At 40.3% G+C, this 21,740-nt stretch overlaps 1 protein-coding gene across 1 annotated transcript in view; it reads left to right on the forward strand.

Moving 5' to 3' along the window:
- The window catches only part of COG5 (component of oligomeric golgi complex 5), a 180,216-nt gene that overhangs the window by 152,726 nt on the left and 5,750 nt on the right, over window positions 1-21,740 (forward strand). The window contains exons 15-21 of the mRNA XM_027639840.1: window positions 2,285-2,395; window positions 3,605-3,667; window positions 4,469-4,572; window positions 5,893-6,130; window positions 14,898-14,974; window positions 15,460-15,586; window positions 16,117-16,196. Of these exons, the coding sequence (XP_027495641.1) occupies window positions 2,285-2,395; window positions 3,605-3,667; window positions 4,469-4,572; window positions 5,893-6,130; window positions 14,898-14,974; window positions 15,460-15,586; window positions 16,117-16,196 (800 nt within the window). The remainder of the gene's footprint in view (window positions 1-2,284; window positions 2,396-3,604; window positions 3,668-4,468; window positions 4,573-5,892; window positions 6,131-14,897; window positions 14,975-15,459; window positions 15,587-16,116; window positions 16,197-21,740) is intronic.

The following is a 21,740-nucleotide window of genomic DNA, read 5'->3' on the forward strand; positions in this document are numbered from 1 at the left end:
TCTTGCCTCGAGGCAAGGTCTCTGTGGTGACAGCAAGAGAGACTTCTCCTGTAAATGATAGGGTACATGTACCCTATCAATGTAGGTTCCAGGTGTTCCCATGATGGTAGGATGCAGCTACCCATGTAGGTGCCAGGTGTCCCCATGGCACACCTTCAGGAGAAGTGGTCCTAGGAGCCCTGGGCTGCCCAGTTCCAGCTCTACAAGAGTAGAGTTTTTCAGTCCTCTTGGCTTTATACCACTGATTTTAAGGGTTCAACACATCTTAACTGACAAAGTTCAAGTTGATTAGTTTAAGGAAATTTAATATGGTAAACAATTTTAGAAAGATTGGTTGGTTTTAAGGCATTTTTAGATTTTGCCTGTGAAGCTGCTGTGCCCTATTGCTGACTGGAAGAGTTTCTTGTTACTGCAGAAGGATTATGTTTGTACTTGTTAATGGTTTTACTTACCAGTTAAGCTTCTTCACCAGCAGAAGAGACACAGTCTAATGTCTAAGAAAAAGAAATTTCTTTACAATGAACTCTGAGGAACTGAAATTTAAGTGTAATTGGGATGTAAAACTTCGACAGTTTACTAGTGTCTTTTATGTTTAATAGTTGTAAATGTGCAAAAAACTCAAATACAGTACCGTACTTAAAGGTGTGGGGGAAAAAAGATTATTTATGTCTGGGAGGGTGGTCAGCTGGGTGGATGGGTCTTTCTTTGCACAGCTGTTTTGTTATTAATCTGTGAGGCTGTTAAGTGTGAGAAGCAGAATTCTCAAAACAAGTAAGGTCTGTCAAATAGAAATATATGGGAGGAAACAGGGATGTTCATAGCTCACACGGCTGTTCTCATCAGGAAGGCAGGAAGATGCTGAGACAATGATGTATTTGTCAGCTAGTTTAAAGTTATACTTTGATGTCAAATAATTGAAGATACATTGAAAAAGATCTTTCCCTCTGCAAAGGCCTCAGAAACCTATTTATCCTGAAATAACCCCTGAATTTGAAGAAAGGGAAACGAACGGATATTGTCACTATAGTGCTGTGAATAAATTCGAGTTTCTCTGTGCTTGCAAGAACTTGTCTAAATCTTCATTGTTAGCAGTGCTGGGAAATACTAGGTAACTGTGCTTGTGTGGTGTCTGTGTTTATGCTGTGTGGAAGATATGGGAAGTACAGGAATAGTCTTTCACTAGTAAAGATTCTTAAAAAATTTCATATTATGTTTGTTTCTTTTGTTCTTAAACAATTATTATTGTATATTCAGTTTTAGTTTAGGAGCTTTCTGTAGGACCTACACCTGTGTTTAAAGACGCACTCCATAAAGTCTCTTGACCGCTTGTTCGGTGGGTTGAACATATTTTTACTGAGAGATTTTTGGACCTAGGCGTCTTCACAGGTTTCCTGGAGAATAATTCTGTGTTCTGAAATATATATAACTGGTCAGATAATTATATCTCAGTAAAGCCTTCTATTAATAGCTATTCTTGTTTTAATGTTTAGAGGTACTTCTAGAATTCACATAGCCTTTTGTCAATTCTTTGTATTTCTGGAGCTTTCAGTGCACAAGAAAATTTCCATTTGTTTCTCAGTTACAATTTATCATGTTTTAAATTATAAATATATGCTGTGGTATCCTTACGGGACTGTTCCATAGTTAATGGCTATTTATGTATCATCCTGGAATTTAGATTTCTGTGGTAATAATAAAAAATGCATACTTTGAGCAGTTTAAATATGAAGAAATAATTTTTTTATTTTTGCTGAAAGATTCATGGATAGAACTCTCTAATGACAGATCTAGCAGTTTTGGTGCTTGTGGTTCTACTTTTCTGTTGACTTATAAGCCTCTAATGTGTACAAAGTTCTAAGCCATCTATTTGAAAAAAACAGAGCTTTTAAGGAGAGGTTTGAATGGTTGTCAGAAGGACACACTGAGGATATACAGAAAAGTGTACAGTATTATACAGAGAAGCTGCTGCTAGTTTATCATGCATCCTCAAGTAGGTGATTTCACCTGACTCTTAGATTACAAAGTTGAAGCTATGCTGGGACTAGGTATCTCCAGGAGGTCTGGGTCTCAGTGCTGGGGTCTGGGAGCTGAGACAGTCTCTTGTGGTTCTTGTTACTGCTCAGTTTCTTTTATCTAGAGGTGGAAATCCTATGAATCTAGATGAGAGTTAAATGGAAGAATATTGGGTACTGAAGACCTGTGGCTTTCTGCTGTGGTCTAAGTTTAGTCTGGGGTGATGTACTGTTTAAAGAGTTGGTAGTAACAATTTCTGTGATCACTGCAGCTGTCTACTCAAGGAGATGCCAGCCAGGTGATTGGGCCACTCACAGAGGGACAGAGGAGGAACGTGGCTGTAGTTAATTCGCTGTACAAACTGCACCAGTCAGTTCTGAAGGTAGGCTTCTTTTGGTATTCCTCTTCCTGCCATTGTGACAAATAGTCAATATTAGCAGAGTGAAAGATGTGTTTATAGAGAATAATCATGTATCACAGCCATTTCTTTATGAACATAAACAATTGAACTCTTCCTGCTTTTTCTTGTCTTCGTACTGGTCAGCCTGATAGCCCTTGTCTGCGTCTGTCTCAGCCCAAGCTTATATTTTTCAGAAGACCCTCACTGCTTTCCCACAGTTGTGGCTAAACTGAAAAGGTGAAGAAAAGGGTGAAATCAAGAAAAGCGACACCTCTGTACATTATTACTGTGACCAAAGTCTAGCCTGGAAATTTTTCAGGACTAAGCACAGTTATGAATAATTCCAATTTACTGGTTAGTGATGCCAGTGGGTACACAGTCTTTGTAAACTAAAATAAACAGATATATTGATAGTTGCAGTTAATTGTGTTTGAATTCTAACCTGATTAGAAAAAAGATCATGAGTACTCCTGACTCTGGATATGTTTAAAGAATGTTAAAAAATGCTAAAAAGCCCATAAAATTTGCTTTCATTTTGCAAACAGATGGTAGATCAACTTTTAAGTCTGCTTTCTCTGATGTATTTAGTAATGAACCTCATGTGTCTTAGTGTTGGAGGGAGATCTGATATGATTCAATCTTTGAGTTCAGTACTTATCTGGCTTAAAAATACTATTGTATAGCATGTTCATAACTGTAAGAAAATTGGTAGAATATTTCTTCAGATCATTCCTTGACTTTCAATTCTAATATTTTTGTAGCTGTACATAAACAGTTGTTTACAATTGGCAGTATAATAGTTATAATACTGAGAAAGAACAACCATTTTTTCAGTTATTTGCCACAGAGCTGCTTGTATAGTCCTCCCTGAATTCTATACTTAGCAGTGGGAGAATACACCAGTTATTTTTATTCTGATTTTGTTAGCCCTTCAGCTAAATTTTGCCTTAACTCCATTGAATCATTTCCTTGCCAAGGCAGAAGCAGAGTTGATAGGAGATTTGAGAGTGAAGGAGTGATACTGGTGCATTGAAAATTCTGTCTGTATAAAATACATATGAGAGTTACCTCTGCCTATGTAAACCACTCATTACTAGGGATAGCTCAGTATGTTTTGCAATGAAGCTGAATATTATGGATTCTAATAATTTGTTGAATTCTGACTGTTCACAATTACTTTACAATTTTTAGGTCGTTACCAATCAGAGCTCATTTCCAGTAGCCGCTGAGCAAACAATCACAACTGCCTTAAAGGTAATTGAATGTCCATGTTCTGCAGGGATAGGGGTGAGCTTTGCTTTGTTTTTGCATTTAAAATGGGCACTTATTCCCCACTTATTATTTTGTGTCAGTATATTTAGTAACAGGTATACAAATATTCTGACATTTCTAATTTGTTGTATCTGCAGCTACATATGTATTGCATGTGCCAAATCACTGCCTGAGTAGTGCTTGTATTCAGAATATTCTTGTAATGGTCAGAACACAGATGTCATCTTAACTGTGAAAATAAATGTCTCTCTTTCCAGCATTCACACAGCAATTGCTGGATCCTTCATCACCCCCTTCCTCCCCCTGACAGATACATCAAATTATGATTTTTATGCTACCTGGTGCCTTCCTGGAGGGGAATGCAGGTGGCAGTGCAGCCTCTGTGGGTGACAGCTCTCCACATCCGTCCTGCTGGGCGCTGGCCTGGGAGAGGTTGTGTGCAGGGGAATGAGGGGCAGCTTGAATCTGGGGAATTAACAGCTGAATCAAGTGTGTGCACCAAAACATGTATGCCAAATCAAGAATGCCAAAAAGGAAAGCCTTCCTTTTAGAAGGAAGGCTTTACACAGAAGGAGCAGACAGCTTCATTTCTGCACTTTACTTGTAAAATCAATTAAAGAGAAATGTTATGTTAGGCTTTCATCCTTCTATTTAGCATTTTTTAATGCAGAATAATAAAAAGGACTGATAAAACAAACTGTTTCTCAAGGTATTTTTGAGGTGTCAAAATGCAAATGCTTCTAGTTTTGGTTCCTTACTTGTGCTTTTTTTTTTCTATTTTAGGCAGTCCATGATCTAATGGGTAGTGCTGTTCAGCCGTTACTGAACTCAGTGGGAGATTCAGTGGAAGCTATTATCATCACTATGCACCAGGAAGATTTTTCTGGGTAACTAGAAATATCTCTTAAATTTGCCATTGCTCTAGTAAGATATCCTGCATATGAGTAATAGACTGTTATTGCCACAATGTCCTTGAAGCAAGAGTGCTTGTTTGTTGAGAGGAAGGTGATGCTTTATGGTCAATGAACGGAGAAAGCAGAATTACACCTACCTATTGAAACAAATTAATCAGGTAGCACCTGTCTTCTTCCTCCCTCCCCCTTTTTTTTTTCATATCTATTGAGTAAAATTAATTTTAAATAGAAAAAGGCAAGCAGAGACCATTTTTGTGCTTAAAAACTGCCTTTTGCTTTCAAAACTTATTTTTGGTGGACAGTCTTGAGAACTGTCAATACTCCTGCATCTCAAAGCATGAAGCCTCTGATGAAATAGTTAATTTTTACTTTTTTTTAATTTAAATCTCAAATTTAATATGTTATGCTGTTTTCCCCTAACATTTTCATTAAAATTTCATTCTTTATGCGTAAAGAATCTTATTTATAATTGAGACTTCCTCCCTGAATTTTCTTTTGGTTGTCATGTCTGTTCTGGTGTTGCTTATATCATCATCAGTTGCCCTGTTTTCTGTCTTGGAAATTCACTGAAAATAGTATATTTTCAGAGGCATTTTAAATTTTCCCTTTGATTTTTTTTTTTTTAAACAATATTTTATTCTCACCATCTTTCTTTTGGCACTAGCAGCAAAATATCTCTCTAGGTGGATAAACTGTTTCCAGCCAAAGGCTGTGTTTTGTTAGATAGCCTTTATGTTCAGGTTCCTGAGTTTGGAAGAGCTCTTTTGCCTGACTGTGAGTCAGAGAAACAGAAGGGATATTGATTTGTGTCCAGGGGCTTCTGTGCTGCTTCTGTGATATTGACTTTATAATGCTGGGTTTGGAGGAATCTAGGAAACTAATTCTATACAGACAATAGGTTTGGGATAGGCTAAACTAGTAACCCTGTGACATGGATTTGTATTTTATGATCCATTATTAGAGTTTTAAATCAGCAACTGAGACATTTAAATTTAGGGGCTGGATTTGGGGTTTAGACTCTAAACTGATGGAAGCTCTTCAGGTTGAGTAGGAGTGGGGGGATTTACTTTATCTCATTAGGATGAGAATGGCTGATAAAGAGATGTTTTTTTACTGTGGTGTCTGAGAGAGCTATATGCTCCTTATGCTAAGCAGAAATTAGACTCTGCAATTCATGCCATCACTGCATGGGGTAGGAATAAAATTAAAAAGAATCCAATAGGTTTTAGCTGTGTTTTAAAGATGAATTTAGCTGCCCCTATTTCTTTTTCTTTTCTTTTTTTTTTTTACCAGATCATTATCCGGCTCAGGAAAACCAGATGTCCCTTGTTCTCTCTACATGAAAGAGCTACAGGGTTTTATAGCAAGAGTCATGAGCGACTACTTTAGACATTTTGAGTGTTTTGACTTTGTCTTTGATAACACTGAAGCCATGGCTCAAAGAGCAATTGAACTTTTCATTCGCAATGCCAGTCTAATAAGGCCCCTCGGTGAAGGTGGGAAGATGCGGCTTGCAGCGGATTTTGCACAGGTACCCTCAGTACTGATTTCTATTTTTTAGTGTTACTTCACTGATTTCAGTGAAAAATGTCAATACTTTTGCCCCCATCAAAGTATAAACAGGCAGTTGTAGAGATTGGTGCATTCCAGGTCTAAACATCCTCTCTGATAAGATACTGGATCCTGATAAATGTATCCACCAAGTAGTTGAAGATCCCTCATCACCGTAAGGCGCATTCAGGGAGATCTGACAGCTTCCTGTCAAGTGACTGTTGCATTTAAATGTGACAGCTGCATCTTGACATTTTATCCCACTTGGCTGACCTCTTCGGCACATCCATCATTTGCCACCATTCATTTCCTTCATCCTTTCTCTCTCTTGGAATGGAATGGTGTGTCACTTTCTTAATCGCTCCATATATCACAGTACCCACAGTGGTTAATGGCTAACTCAGCTGCTTTGCAGTGAAGGAGACAAGCTAAAGAAATATCAACAGGGAAAGAACAATATCAATAGGGGAAGAACAGCCCTATCGGAAACAGAAGGGCAGTTTTCATGTGGAATTCTCTTCATGATCCAATGGACTTACCTGCCTCTCAGCTTTACCTAACTCCTACGCTGGACTAAAATGCAAAAGAAATTGCCAGATTCATATCCACTCCCTGTCTGTGTTATCTACTATATTAAAATTTAATTAGTAACGCTGTGTGGTTAACTTGCCAGAGAATCAGGCATCCACTAGATTAAGCCGAGGGTGCCGGTTATTATTATCCAAGTGGAAAAGGGAATTAGCACCAACTGTCTGCATACTGAGTGCTGCTTTTGGCTGGTAGGTAAGTGAGGTAGGAGAGGAAGGCAGGGAGGGAAAAATTGCTGCCACCTCCACTCCTGCTTGTGGCTTCTTTGTATCATTTGCCTGTGAGTTACATACTCCTGAGTAAAATTTTTTTATTCATTACTCAAAAGTAGCAAATCAGCCTTTAACCAGAGAAATTAAGGGGAAGTTCTCAATTGCTTTCAGTGAGACGGTTCCATTCTCTTCTGTATTTTGAAGACAATGGCATAAAATTGGAAGAAAAAAAAGGATGCTTGACTTTTCGCGTGGAAGGAATAGAGATAATTTTTGTAATTTATGCTATTTATACTGATTTTAACTAATGTAAGTCATATGAATTTGGGAAATATCTTCCCCTGGTTCTACAGTAAGAGCATCTGATCTAAGTAGCTGTTATAATCTAAAAATATTGCTTATTTATCATTTTTTAAACACTGATTTTTCTCGTTCTGAGATAGGCTGCCTTTTAAGTGAAAAGTGAAGGTATGTTTTCATCTGAGTGTAGACAAATTTGCATGGTGTTCCCCACTGTGCTGAGTATAACTCCTGGATGGACAACTGTGTAAAGATGTGATTTCTCTTCTTTTGTACCATGGAATCAAAAAAAAAAGGGGTTGAATTAATTCTTGTCTCCTACCTTCAACTATTGCTTCATCTGGGGGCTGCCTTGTGTTTTTCTTATCTTCACATTGCACCATATTCTTGCCTTGTTTAAAAAGGGGCTTAAGACAAGAAATACATCTGTGTCCAACCAGCCCCATACAGCCAACTCAGTGCTTACTCTGCACCCTTGAAGATCACTGTGCAGAGCTCCTCAGGGTGTGCCAGGCTGCACAAGGGTTGTAGTGTCCAGAATGGCCTGGACACTATATTCTGTTGCTTGGCATAACAGAAAAAGTACTGAAACATTTTTTGTGTGGAAACTGCCTTATATCCATGTGTTCTGTGATGTATGTGCTCCTCCCAAAAACCTGGTGGGTTTTGGGCATGGGCCCATGAGACCAGATCCTGGTAGCCCCATGGGAAGGTTCTTGTTGCTCTGACCCAGACAGGAGTTCTGGGCACATTTGCCTAAATGCAACTATAATCCTGATCAGGACTAGAGGAGGTTGCTGCTGCTCTGGGCTGAGGAGAGCAGGGTGTAGTTATTTAGCTGGGCAGCTGGCTTGATGGGAAGTATAAATTTTTCCAAATGGCCATAAATGCTGTATGCAGGACTCTTTTCAGTTCCAGAGGAACCCAGAGGGAAGGACCTGCCTGGAAAGGCACTGTGTGAAGCCCGTGGTTTGTTTATAAACTGTTTTAACTTTTCTTCTGTCTTGTAGAGTTATTTTGAATTTTCTCTACTCAAAAAGGGTTACATGTTCCTGCTCAGAACTGACTTTTGAGATCTAAAACCTCTTTTGGTATTTTGGGGTTGTTTGGAAACAAAAGACCTGGGCAGAAATCTGTCCAGAAGTTTTGGTTAATTTGAGGTTTGGTTATAAACATACATCCAGTAAGTCAAATAATCTTGGATTTGTCACATTTTGGGTATCTCATGTGCTTGTGCACATTTCTTTCAGGGCACTCAGAGTTACAGCTGCCTTATACTCAGCAGAATAGCTTTGGCTAAGAGGCAGATTTGAAAATTTTTGAACTGGAAATGTGTTTTACTGATAAATTGCCTCAAAATAACAGGTGTCTACACAGAAGAGAGAAAACAGATTTCAAGTTCTCTTCATTCAGAACTGAGTTTGGTGAGGTGCATAACAGCCAATTTTCTTCAGTGAGGCTCAACTACTTAGTCAGTAATTGCTGCTGTAGCTCTGTTGAATTCTGTCTTACCCTGTTTCCAGTGTCAGTATTGCATTTGGCTGTCCTATGCATTACAGATTTTTCAGCAGTGAGACTAGGTGTGTGCTAGTGTGGCAGCTGTAGGCAGAGCTATGAGAGGCTTGAAATATGCCTGAATATCATTAATATGATTTCATGTAAATGAGTGCTTACGGGAACACAGGAACATTGCAAGCCCTAGGAAATGTGTGCAGCACTACAAGGGTTTTATTGCGTACTATGCTACAGTTCCTTGGGAGTCTCATTTGAAATATTTCCAGTCGACAGGCTGAATTCACCTCTTTACATACTCTCCGTTTTTATGCAGGCAATTGCACAAGATTGCTTTTCAGTTCACTCCTCTGTGTTTCCGAATGAGTTTGCTTTATTTGGTTTTGTATTGTTAAGATGCCCAGAATTCAGTATTCACGAATACCAAATTTCACTTTTTAATTTACTACTAGTCAGACTGAAAAAAATGTTCTCCTGGAGGCAAGCAAGCCAGCAAGCCCTGGTGGTTTTCAACATTTCTGTTTCTGGGGAGTACCAGTTCTTTCCCAGAGGACCTTTTAACTTGCTTGGTATTCAGAGTTATTATAGCACTTAGGCATACTTTGGGCTTGTGGCTTGCAATTCAGGCCTTCCTAAAGCCCGATGGAAGTGCTGGACAATGCAGCAAAGAATGAAGTATAAACACAATCAGTTGAGGAATTTATTTAGAAGAAATGAGGAATCTACAGTATTATTTGGCATGGAAATTAGTAGTCTGCTACACAGAGTTTGTAAGCTGATACAGCTGTTTATTACTAGCAAATACAAATCACAACTGCATTGAAACAAACTAGTCTAGTAAGTGCAAAGTAATCATTATGCTTCATGACATGAAGGCATGCCATGATTTCCCATCTATTTTGGAATGACATATAAGGCAGGAGCCAGTGTCTGTGCCGAGAACCCTGTCTCATGTCATGACTGATTATTTTCAGCCTTGTAGAGTGAACTATTTTTATTGGTCCTTTTTGAGGTAATACTTTTCTGCATATGCTTTCCTATATTTCTTATCTAGGTGTAATTTATAGTTGGGGTTTTTTGGCATTGTTCAAGTACTGTGTTCAGCTAGTTTCAGTGGGATATAGTTAACACTGCCATCAGTTCTTCAGATCTTTCTCAAAAAATTGCTGCAAAGTGTTTGGGGTTTGTTGAATTTTCCTAAAAAAATGTTTTTGTGGTAGAAGTTGACAATGCTAAACTCTAGTGTAGAAGAAATGTTTCTGTCTGCTGGCTATCCTATGGTCAGAATGTGATTTCCTGATTCAATATGTGGCATTAAAAAGTAGCAAGAATATTAGGCATTTGGATTTTAAAAAAATGTAAACAGATTTGCTCATTTGATCAAATATAATGATAAAAGTATAAAAGTGGTTTTTTCTCATTTTTCTTAAAAAATTTCCTTTTTAGTTTGTTACAGAAATGTGAAAGCAGCAGGATGCTGTAATCACAGTTGTAGTCATAAGGACAGAAACTACTAAAGCTAAAATGCATTTAATGTTTAATGCTAATTATCTTCCTGGAAAGAAGGAATTACTTTCTGTTGTGTGTTATTTTAGAGGTGTTACAGCTGAAGGATTTACTTAACCATCAGCTGTTTTGGAATTGCTGCACTGGGGAGAAATCAAATTCCACTTCCAGGCCAGCTTCTTCCATATAATAGTTCAGGGCTTTTCTGCTCTCTTGCTTGTTAAAGCATTCTGTTCTGTTGAATGGCTAGAAAAAGCATTTTGAGTTAACATTTAAAAACTTGGAATTCATCTTGGCCAGGAGGAAATGCAATTGCTAAAAATTTAATGTTAAGATTTTCCAGCTGAAAAACCAGCAGTTTAGTAATGAGAAATCTGGAAAATACCACAATAGGCTCTAAACAATAACTTCACTATGGGGTTTTTCAAAGCACTCTTCAATATATATGCATTGTCTGTATCTACACTGTGTATTAACTTCACCCTTGAGTTGCTGAACATAATCCAATTAGAGAAGCCAGGCATGTGATATATTTTTTACAGTATGGCTATCCAGTGAATAGTTCAACAGATAATTGACCACCTAGCCATGGGCTATGGCAGAGTCATGTGAGAAGAAAAGATAATATAGCCTTTTTGGGCTTAGAGAGCAAGAACCACTGAGAGGAAGCATATGTTGGGCAGGAGTCTGCCACTGTGTTCTGCAAAGCATAGCAAACTAACATGAACAAAAGCAATGAATTTTGAACAAAGTTAGAAGAAACGAGTCATTAGGCCTTCTTCTATTCTATCTGCTGCTTCCTTTTGGCAAGCGTGTACATTCCTTACTGCTTCCCTTGGATCCTGTGTTAATGATTATCTCACATCAAGCCTCTGTGGTTGCAAATTACTGCTTGGACACCCGATTTATCACTGAATTTAACCTGGATGGATATCTGAATTTTCAAATTTGCAGTTCTGGAAGGGAAATTTGGAAAAGAAACAAAAAATACTGCTTTACCCTTTTATATGTAAATTCCACAAAACGTGGCTGTGCGAAAGGCCTTACACACATAATACAAGTACTGGCTTGCCGACAGCCGAAACCATCACCCAACCTGTAAAAGCTCACCAAATGCTTTGGAAACTGTAGCTGTGTATCATAGCAAGAGCTGCTATGGTATAAACATGTTGCATGAATCAACAGTTGATGCCATTTCAGGTGATGACAGGTAGCAAAACCCAGAAGTGAAGTACGCTTGATCCTCCACCCGATTCCAGCACCTTAAAAACAGCAGCTGTTCCAGCCGAATGGTTTCTCCCCAGCACTTGCTCCCATCACTGGCATAATGCTCAGCAGAGACACAAAACCCCGCTCAGTGGCCTGCAGAAATGAATGTAGCAGCAGAAGGATGCTGTAGCATCATTGGCTCAAACGAATACTTAAAATTAAAATGAAGAAAACAATCTTAGTTATTATGCATATTATACTTCTTATTGGAGAGATTCGGTTATAACACATAGCAGACTAGTATTGTAAATTAAAGAAAGAGTTTCTGTGGTTTCTGTGCATTTTTACCTCACTAGTTTTTGCTCATTCCCACTCTTCATGAGTCAATTTGAGATAGTATAGTATGTGGCAAAGCTTAAAAACAATATTTTTCTTTGGCAACTAGTACTTCACGAATCAACCATCTGCTGCCATTAAATCTATCTAGTTCTAGCAGTACTAATAATTTCCTACAGTTAATAAAGGTTGAAGATGAAGTAATAGAATTTTCCAAGGTAAATTTTCTTCTTTAGTACTTAAGACTAAAAATGTTGATTTATGGAAACAGCAAAGTATATTCAAGAGAACTCATTTAAATTTGTTTTAATAAGGAATTGGTTAAACTGTAGAAAGTTTCACTTATGCCTCATTGCTTCATATTATGTTTCAGGAGTGAAACAATCTTTTAAAACTTATTAAGCAAAATTATATTTTTGCTGTGCTGCTATTTCTTCCCCTCATGAGTACAGTTTGATCCACGCATTTCTGTTTCCACAAGTCAGACTGGCAGTTTGTTGCCTTTTATCAGAGTCTCTAAAGAACCTAAAGGAATTATGTTCTCCCTGGTCCCTCACAGCTACAAGCTCCCACCAGAGCTGGGACACCAGCTCCTGCAGGATATCAGTTACTTCCAGCTGCCCCCAGCCAATACTGACGCCTGAAAAGAAGCTCTGGAGAAATCAGTCTTGCTCCCATTTGGTTTTCAAGGTCTGTAGGGTTCTTGTATCATGATGCAGCAAAGCATACTTAATTATCTCCTCCTTTTGGCTCCCTGCTCCCGATTCTGTGTGGCAGACCGGCCTCGTGGCTCCCATTTGTGCTCAGAAATGTCTGGGGAGACCTGGGGAAGCAACATACTGAACTTGTAAGCTTCATCACAGTCTGGAGTTGGAGCACCTCCCTGCAGCAATCCGCAAGGAGAACCTGCCTTTCCTGGGTGCGTGCCCTCTACCTCACTCCCCTGGATTCAGCACATGGCACAGCACCTGATGGCTCCTCAGGCACAGGGATGTTGACTTCCCACCTGCCTAACTTGGGCACAGTCTGGTGTGGTGGACAGTGTGCCTTCTCAGGAACTGTGAAACCGGGTTGCACGTGCTCTGCAGCCCAAGGATTGGGTACCCCTTGCACCTGCAGGCGGGAGAGGTGACCTCCCCCTCAGGCTGTGAGGGGGATGAGTCAGGATTCCCAGCTGGCTGTAGAGAGAGGCCTGTTCGTAGCCTAAAGATCTGGGGACCAGGAGGGCAGCAGACAGGAGGAAGCTGGGCTGTTACCCAGGGCTGGAGCCTTATTTCTGCTTCCTGGATTTTTATTCACTTTCTGCTCCTGTGAGTTCCTGCAGATTTCAAGTGTCCTAGAAGTGCTTGATGAGGGTCATGTACTCCAAGGGCCCTAGGCTCAGGCAGTGGCTGTGTACAGCCCCTAGGATAGCTCTCTGGGACATTGCCCATTTGCCCTCCAAAGGCACCAACCTCTCCAGGTCTGCAGAGGAAGCTGAGGTGCTTGGGTTTCCCACCTTTTTCTGAGTGAATTTTTTGTAGGGGGATACTCCCACAGCATGAACCACCTGACCTTTTTTAGGTGTCCACCTCGGGGACAGATGCATCACCCCGCAAGAGGGGCTGTTTCTCTCCACTGAGTATGAAGAGAACCAGTAGATGTTGAGAAGTAGGTGAGATGACTCCCATCCTGCCACCTGCTTTTAGGGACGGGTGCCTGAAATATATGGCCTTGATTTGCATTAATTGCTAATTTAATTTCTTCTGGGTTTAAATGTACTGTGGCATCACAATTCACTACACCATTTTTCTTGTTTATGCTGGAACCCCAGGATAGTTACATGCTCTTGGTGAAGCTGGTGACCCAGCAACCAGCTCTGAGGAAATTTGGCAACTGGAAAGAATAATATAATAACATTAAGGACTTCACTGTAAATAGTGTCAGATCACAAACACTTTGAAACTCATTCAGTGATATTACTTAAATGGGAAACTCATTGTATGGTGGTTTTGATCTTGTTACTTATTTTAGCTGTCATCCTTTGAAACTTAGTTTAATTGTGCATCATGTGTAAATCAAAGACTGAATAGTCTTTCAAGTTGGGGGTTTTAAAAAACGTACATGGAGAATAAAGCTTGATCCCTCACTTGCTTGATGCTTCAGGAGTGCAAAAAATAAAGACTTAATCCATATCTGACTAAAACTACCTGTGGGATTTTTTGAGTGGGGTTGTTTGTATTGATGTTCATATTAACTGAAATTTTGCTGTGTAATGTTCATGTTCAGTCTGGGATCCAGAACAGAAATTGTTCTTTCTCACTTCTGTGTCTTCACTGTTAATGAAGAGCCTGTGACAGAATTTAGGTGTAAAAACCCAAGTGGAGCCCGGCTCTTGTTCAAAAGAGCAGGAGAACTCCAGTACTTAAAAACCAGAAAGTGTTTTAAACTTGTTTGTTTTTAAAGATGTCTGCTGTAACTCAGAAACCAAACAGTACGAAAATAAGTATGAAAATAATGCTCTTATTCTTTCCTTATGACCCTGTGGCAGTAGGTCCCAGCTACCTTCTATCTAATCTGTGTAGGTTTTGTGCCCCAAAATTTGGGGCCCAGTGTTCAAGAAGGAACCATTTTAACCTTGTCCTTCACCAAGGGAAAGGGTGCCCAGCTGAAATGGGTCTGCAATTTAACTGTGGTTTGTGGAGACCTGCCTAGATTTGCTTTCTTCCCACATATGTGGTCAGATTTTTGGGGTATTGACATAAGTGCTTCAGCAGAAAGCTCATCACCAGCAAAATATACTTGCTGCAAGAAACAAAGCTTCAGTCTCAGAAAGCTCATGAGACCCCCTCTGTTCTTACCCACAGACTGACACTGTCATTTTTCATGAAATGCTTACTGTGTTGCCAAGAATAAGGCAAAAGTCTTGGCTTGCACAACATAGTATTGAAAGGAAAAGATAGCTTCTTGTCTTAATTCAGCCACTGGGAAGAAGTCACTGACTTGGTCCACAAGTTTGGATTATTGGTTAAAGGCAGGCCACTTCAGTACCAAGTTTTATGTTTTGGGAGAATCTAATTAAAATGGAAATGTTTGTTTTTACAGATGGAGTTAGCAGTAGCACCGCTGTGTCGGCGAGTGTCTGACCTAGGAAAATCTTACAGACAGCTGAGGTCATTCAGGTGAGTTGCAGTCGCAGTATGACTAAACTGCATTTCTGAACTAATTTATTACCTTGCGTTAGTTCTGATTGAACTGAGAGCTTTTTTGACAACACCCACCTGCAAATTAGAAATAGATTAAATTTCTTTTAAATTTTATGCAGAGTATAACTATGATTTAACAATCTTTGTCATGCAAATGTTGGCCAAATTGTACTTTTTTGTGTTGCTTTCAGTACATCTTCTGTATGACAGTGAGTTCTATAATTACCTTAAATGTTTTCACTGAAATATAAAATTTATAGTCCTGTCTTGATTAATTACAATAGGCAACTGCTGTAAATTTTTACAAAGTGGACCTGTGTTGGAAACCTAAGATGCAGAGTAGTGGCAAAAAATTAGATTATTCAGTCCTAATGCAATATTGCCACCACATAGAAGCATTTTTCTAATGCATAAGATAAGCTTTTTCTTCCTTTCACAAGTATATTGTTACATTTTTCCAGACCACTGCTGTTCCAGACCAGTGAGCATATTGCCAGTAGCCCAGCTCTGGGAGAGGTTATTCCATTCAGCATTATTCTTCAGTTCTTATTTACAAGAGCACCACCAGAGTTAAAATCACCCTTCCAGGTAATAGGATCAACCTGTCTTTCCTTTTCAGATGCCCTAAGGAGAAATGAACATTGTAGTTTGCCCTAGCTGTTTTAATTAAAAATTATTCAAGGACGTATTTTATATGATTTGCGGAAAACGTGTTATGGTCATTGACTTAATATTTTGATTATTAACAGTAGGAATATGTTGACCTGATATTAAATATACTCTCTTTACTATTCTGTCAGCTCATAAAAGAAATCCCAGATCTTTTCCCAGACTGCAAATTGCCCAGATCCTACTCGTCTAAGACACTGGAAATCTAGATAAAAAGCCCTGTCAGAAATGGGTCATCAGCTGAAGTAGGAGATCACCTCTGAGCTCCCAGATAACATACTGGGCTATTTCTGTTAATTGTCTCTGATTCCTTAACTCTTTCTGCATCACTGCAGTATTAAGAGAGCCTCATGTGGCCTTCATTTATGTCATCTTTGATTCTGAAATTGGTGTATCTGTTTCCTTTTTCACATTTGTGTGTAATTGGTGTTTGTGTTTCTCTATATCAGAGGGCTGAGTGGTCCATCGCCCGTTACTCCCAGTGGCTTGATGATCATCCATCTGAAAAAGACAGGCTTGCTCTCATACGGTAAGAATCATGCTTCTTTCTTCTCTACATTTATGATAATGGAGCAGTAACTTATCTGCACACTAAGACTGGTCTTGAAAAGTAAAAAAATGTGCCTCAGGAGATGTGTCATAAATACCGTTATCCTCTCTCTACTCGTGGGATTAGTTGCAAAATGGCAGAATATGTAAACTGAACTTTCCCCTCCACCCTCCCATACCCAAGCCCTCCAGTGCTTTTGTAAGGAGTGCATGCTTGTCTTGCAAAGGAGGGAAACCAGGCACAATGAAGGTTTAAATTAATACTCAGTTTTAGCAAAACTGCCTCCCTTTCTTACTGTTGGAAAGTCAAGGCTGCAGCTGTCCTGTCTTCTGTATAAGGAAAGAGAAGCTTTGAAAGCTTAACCAGTGTAAATGTAGGTAGAAATCTAAAAATGGGAGACCCTTGTTACACCCCTGTAATGTTACTCTTCAGGAAATCAGCCCATGATTCACAGGGAAGTGACAATTACATCAGATTTTTAAAATCTTGCTTTATAGCTAAATACTATTTTGCATCTTAAAATGTTAGGAAAAGTTAGAAGAGTCTTGTTTTTCAAAACAAGCAAATTTTTGAAGTATGTTAGGGAGAACAGATGAGTTGTATGAATGTGACAGAGCCAGCCTGGGGATCCTTAGGATTCAAGGCTCAGGTGATCATTTGGCTCCTAATGCCCTAAATTTTCCAGCCATCTTCTCAGTGACCTCAGTGTCACCTACTCCAGTAGGATGGGAAAGCTGTCACACATAGCTGCAGCAGGCTCCATCTGGCCTGGGAGCCAACTCTGTCCTTGAACTTATGTGCGTGGATGTTGCCAGCTTTTGCTGAAGTGATAGAAGCTGACTTTTAAGTTCCAGCCAGCAATGGTTGTGCCTGAGAAAGTCAACCGTTATCTGTCCACACTTCTGAAGCAGCCAAGAGGAGTCTGCTATAAATATTTACAGTTCCTGAAGATGATAGCACCATACAATCCCATGTAGTGATTGGGCCAGTTAAGGAAATACTAGTTGATCACCAGTAGATGTTAGTAGATTTATTTCTGAAATATTAAAATACAAACGGTGTCTCTTCATACGTGTATTTTTTTGAAAACCATACATGTTGTTAATCTCGTTTGTTTACAAAACTAGGTTTTCTTGAATCTCCAGCCATGACACCTTGAATTACAAGGGCATGGGTAATAGGTACAGGGCTGATAGAGCTGTATATGTAATTAGTTATGAATATTTTGATTATAATTTCCATCCTGATAGTACTGACAAAACTGGAAATGTTGAATTTCAGATATATTGGAGAAAGCCAAAAATGCGAATCATTTGAGAACTGGTGGGATTTTGTTCTCTTCAGTCCTTTTTCACAAATTCGAAAATGCCATTCTTAAATTGCCACAGATTTTTGTCTTTACTTGCAATTAAATTTCATCCAGACTGATTCAGTTAATGGGCTTGCTGGTGGTCACGTTCAGACATTGATAAATTTCTCTGACCATGGAGGTATTAAGGAACAAACCTTGGGAGAGTGGTTTTAGGCAGAGACATTAGAGCAAATAGCGAAGCTGGAATACTTGAGTTTTTCCTTTCAATCCTTTCATTGAATCCTTTATTCATTTTGCATGAGATAGCACTATTAAAATATTTTAACTTTGTAATGTCAATAATGTACTGCTACAAGGTTATCACTTGGCAAGGTTATCTATCACCTGAGCATTTTGCAGTGAGGCTGTGGTTCCTTTGCACACTGTGGAGTGCTCAGACACTGCTTGCACATCCGTTGTCCCAGGGCATGGAGAGGGCAGCCCTTCCCAAAGGCCTTTGTTGGCACTCCAGTGGCTCTTCCCTGCTCTTGCTATGCTACAGCTAGTCTGTTTGTCACTGCCTGTGCTTGACTGCTGCTCCATCCACCCACAGCTCAGCAATTGCAGGCACCACTCCTGCAGCTTTGCTGAGCCACTTGAGTTAAGTGCACTGGGTTTGTCCAGCAGACTCATCCCTCAGGTGTTTTAGTTGGCAGCTCGTGTAGCACTACAGTCTGGGAGCAAGGATCTGGGGCTGGCCAGCACTGAGATGCAATGAGGGAAGGGAATGGTTCTCTTTTGCAGAGACCAGTCATCTCTGTAGGTACCGCTGTGTGCACTCTCCTTTTCACCATCTCCTCTCACGCCTGTAAGACATTTCTAAACAGGCCAGTTATCCATATGTAAGACAGGCAAGCAAGTGTCAGTCACTGGTACGACCATCTCTCATTCATATTTTCTGTAATATTCTATTGGGAGACTTCAGAGCCTGCTCTTCATGTGTCTCATATGAACCTAAGTTGAACTACAGGAGTCTTGCTCTTTTATTAGTCACCCTCTTCAAGCTTTTTCTGCCTGTGGTAGTTCAGCTGTGCTAATTGAACTTTGGATGTTTGGAGCCTTCAGATCCCTGCACTGGACTACATCAAGATATTATCTCACGTTTGCTGCAACCTTGCAAATGGTAATTTTCTGCAACTTCCCTTTGTAACAACTGTGCAATTACTCTAGGGACCTGCTGCTTAGATATTAATTTACTTGTGTTACCAGGATCCTTACAGCTTCACATTAAAGCTAATTGGAGTGCTGCTTCCGCTCTGTAGGTCTTAAATGCTTCACTGGCAACATGGTGTGAATGGTATTAGTACCATTCTGAGCATTTTTGTGCATTTCTTTCTGCTTGTATCCAGCATGAATGGTGGGATTTACCTGGCCAGAGGTGTATTTGCTAGACTCCCTTTATGGTCAAGAGAGAAACAGGCGCTGCTGGGGATGATTCATCTTATCCTGAAGCAGGTACCTAAAATAGGTCAGTTGCATTGTGTCCTGAAAGCTCCATTTTTTCTGTTCAGTGAAGGGAGTGAGGGCTGGGACACAGGAGCACTCTCAGGCAGCCAGCTGCCCTGTAGACGTTTAAAGTTAGGTGAGATGACCCTGCTGCAGGCATCCTCCCTGAGTAGGGATTGTGTTGAAAGGAGCACTCCTTTAAGTGGCCGGGGCGTTTTCTTCTTTTTAAATTAAGCTTGAAAACTCAATCTTTCTTCCATAAAAGAAACCCTATTAGACATGGCAGGATTTGAACCACCCTAAATAGTTTATCCATTCAAGAGCCACTTTCTTACCTTTACCATTATAGTGTGGGTTAAGTCCCCTTACTGAAGCTCACCCTTGCTGGAGCAGAGTTGAAAGGCAGGCCCAGTGAAGGGTTCATTTTCATAATGAGCTGATGTCCTGATCTGGAGATTGGCTCTGACCGCTAACCAGCCAGGGGCAGGGACAAATGCCAGCTCGTGGGCCACCACAAAAGCCCCATCTGTGTACTTGGTTCAGTCTCGGGAGGCACAGCAGCCCGACAGCTTTGCCACGAGCAGCAGAGCCACGCTGGGTCAGTGCTCTGCTCACACCAAGCAGGAGCAGCCAGGCGGGGTGGCCAGAGCCTGCCGGCGCCTCCGAGCGCTCCCCGGGCCAGCGCCAGGCCATTCATTAAAAGCCTCAGCTGCACCGAGGCTTGTCTGTCAGTGCACGGTCCTTTGATCTCTTTATTATGCACTCTGGAGTAACCTGGAGATGTCCTCTGCCAGTCTGTTGTCCTGCAGGTGATGCTGTTGGAGATTTTACTGTCCGTTTTTATGGTAATTTTTATAGCACTGGATTAAATAGACCTGGTGCCAGACAGATGTGCTCTTGCACAGCGTATTTCCCATTTTCTGCTTTGCCCTGAAGTTTGCAGAGCAAACAGACTTTTAACAAAGTGCTAAAGAAAAGTCTGGCCCCGGTGTGGTGTCCTTCAGCTGCTCTGCTGATGGTTCAGGATGGGAGTGCACAGGGTACTACCCCACTGCTGAGCAGGAAGGTGATCCCTGCCTCCTCCAAAGCTTCCAGTGTAAATCAGGCTTCATTTGACTGAGGCAGAGCCCAGGAGGGGAGCACTAGTATTCAGGATCCCATATAAAATTAATTAATTAGAGTAATTCTAAATGATATGCATTAAGATCCCTTAAGAACCACAACCCAAATCGTACTTTTTTTTTCCTTTTAACTGTAGATATAAATCTTCATGGGTTGAAATAACATTTTAAAGAAGAACTATCTGGGTCTTATATAATCAGCTTGTCCTGATTTCCAAGAAAGCTCATGGTTTTGCTCATGCAAGTGAAGTAATTTAATAAGTGCTTTAAAATCCTTTTCCTTATGTGGGAGGGCACCTTAAACTTAGGGGTTTTTTTTCCTTACTTCTTATGGCATTTTTAATGAAGCATTAATATATGCAGAACATCCCACCAACCCTCTTTCCATGGCTCTCTTTTACAAACAATATTTGTAATGTATACCATAGCTTGTCTTTTAAAATAGAAACAGATTGCTGAACAGGTTTTATGTTCTTTATTAGACTGGAAGATGCTGAATTTAGGGCATTATTTAGTCTAATCCCTTCAAGAGTATGTTTTGTATATTACATAAACAGGGTTTCTTCCATCTTAAACATCGATAATAGAACTATGAATTACATCTTTTTATATGACAACAGCTGTGATCTCTTCTGTGCTGAAGACCTGATGATACTGCTTTCACCCATGGTGCTGTTTATTTTTCCAGAACTACTCAGGCACTGGTGTTTTTACAGTGTCCTCTACAGGAGTGAGCCTACCTTTTTAAAGACAAGATTTTAATGCTAAACTGGTGCATCTGAATTGAATTCTTTACTGCCAGCATGTACAAAAGCTTGTTTGAGCTAGGACTGGTAAAGTTTACAAAAATTTCATCATAAATTCTGCAATTCAAGCGTTAACAAAGCCTTTAAACTCATTTCTCTCCCCAAATGAGGGACAGTCAGGTAGGCATTTCAGCAGCTCCAGTGATGTGTATTGTTCCAAGTTGCCCAGCTCAGCCAGCCAGTCTTGCTTTGCCATTAGCAACTTCCTGCACTGTCCATATTCCTCTGTGTTGCAGTCCCAAAATCCCCCCCTTAAAACTTCGTAACTGTCTTCAGAGAAACAAAACTCTCATCCCAGATGAACTTCTGGAATCATATATACTCTACTGACCATTGCTGCCTAAAGATACCTCTCCCAGCCCATTCCTCCTTCTCACTCCGGAGCAACCTCATCATTATTCTCTGGACTCCGAACATCCTTTCTCCCTGGATTCGTGATTTGTGCAATTTTATTACCTGGACCTTTTGTTACCAGGGTTGTTGTTCCTAACAGAGTGGAAAGACTTCCTGGCCTTCCACCATGGTGTCATTACCACGGCCAGCAATGCAGAAGAGTTTCCTGAGCTTGATCGTGGTTCCCTTGTCACCAGGAAGGGTGTGGAGCTTCAGGTGACTGCACTGCCTCTGCACTCCCAGCCTTCAGCAGCTGCAGCAGCTTTTCATCCTCCCACTCAGTGTGAGGCCCCTCAGCTGCTTTCCTGCCCATATGGGAGCAGGTTCTCAGCCTTCCCATGGGGAGCAGGGAGTACTCTAGGCCAGTTCATTTCACTGAAAACACTGTTCTTCTAGTGCTTCAGGT

This window comes from Corapipo altera, unplaced genomic scaffold (genome assembly GCF_003945725.1).
Source record: "Corapipo altera isolate COAL_440 unplaced genomic scaffold, ASM394572v1 1b, whole genome shotgun sequence".
Taxonomy (NCBI): Eukaryota; Metazoa; Chordata; class Aves; order Passeriformes; family Pipridae; genus Corapipo; species Corapipo altera.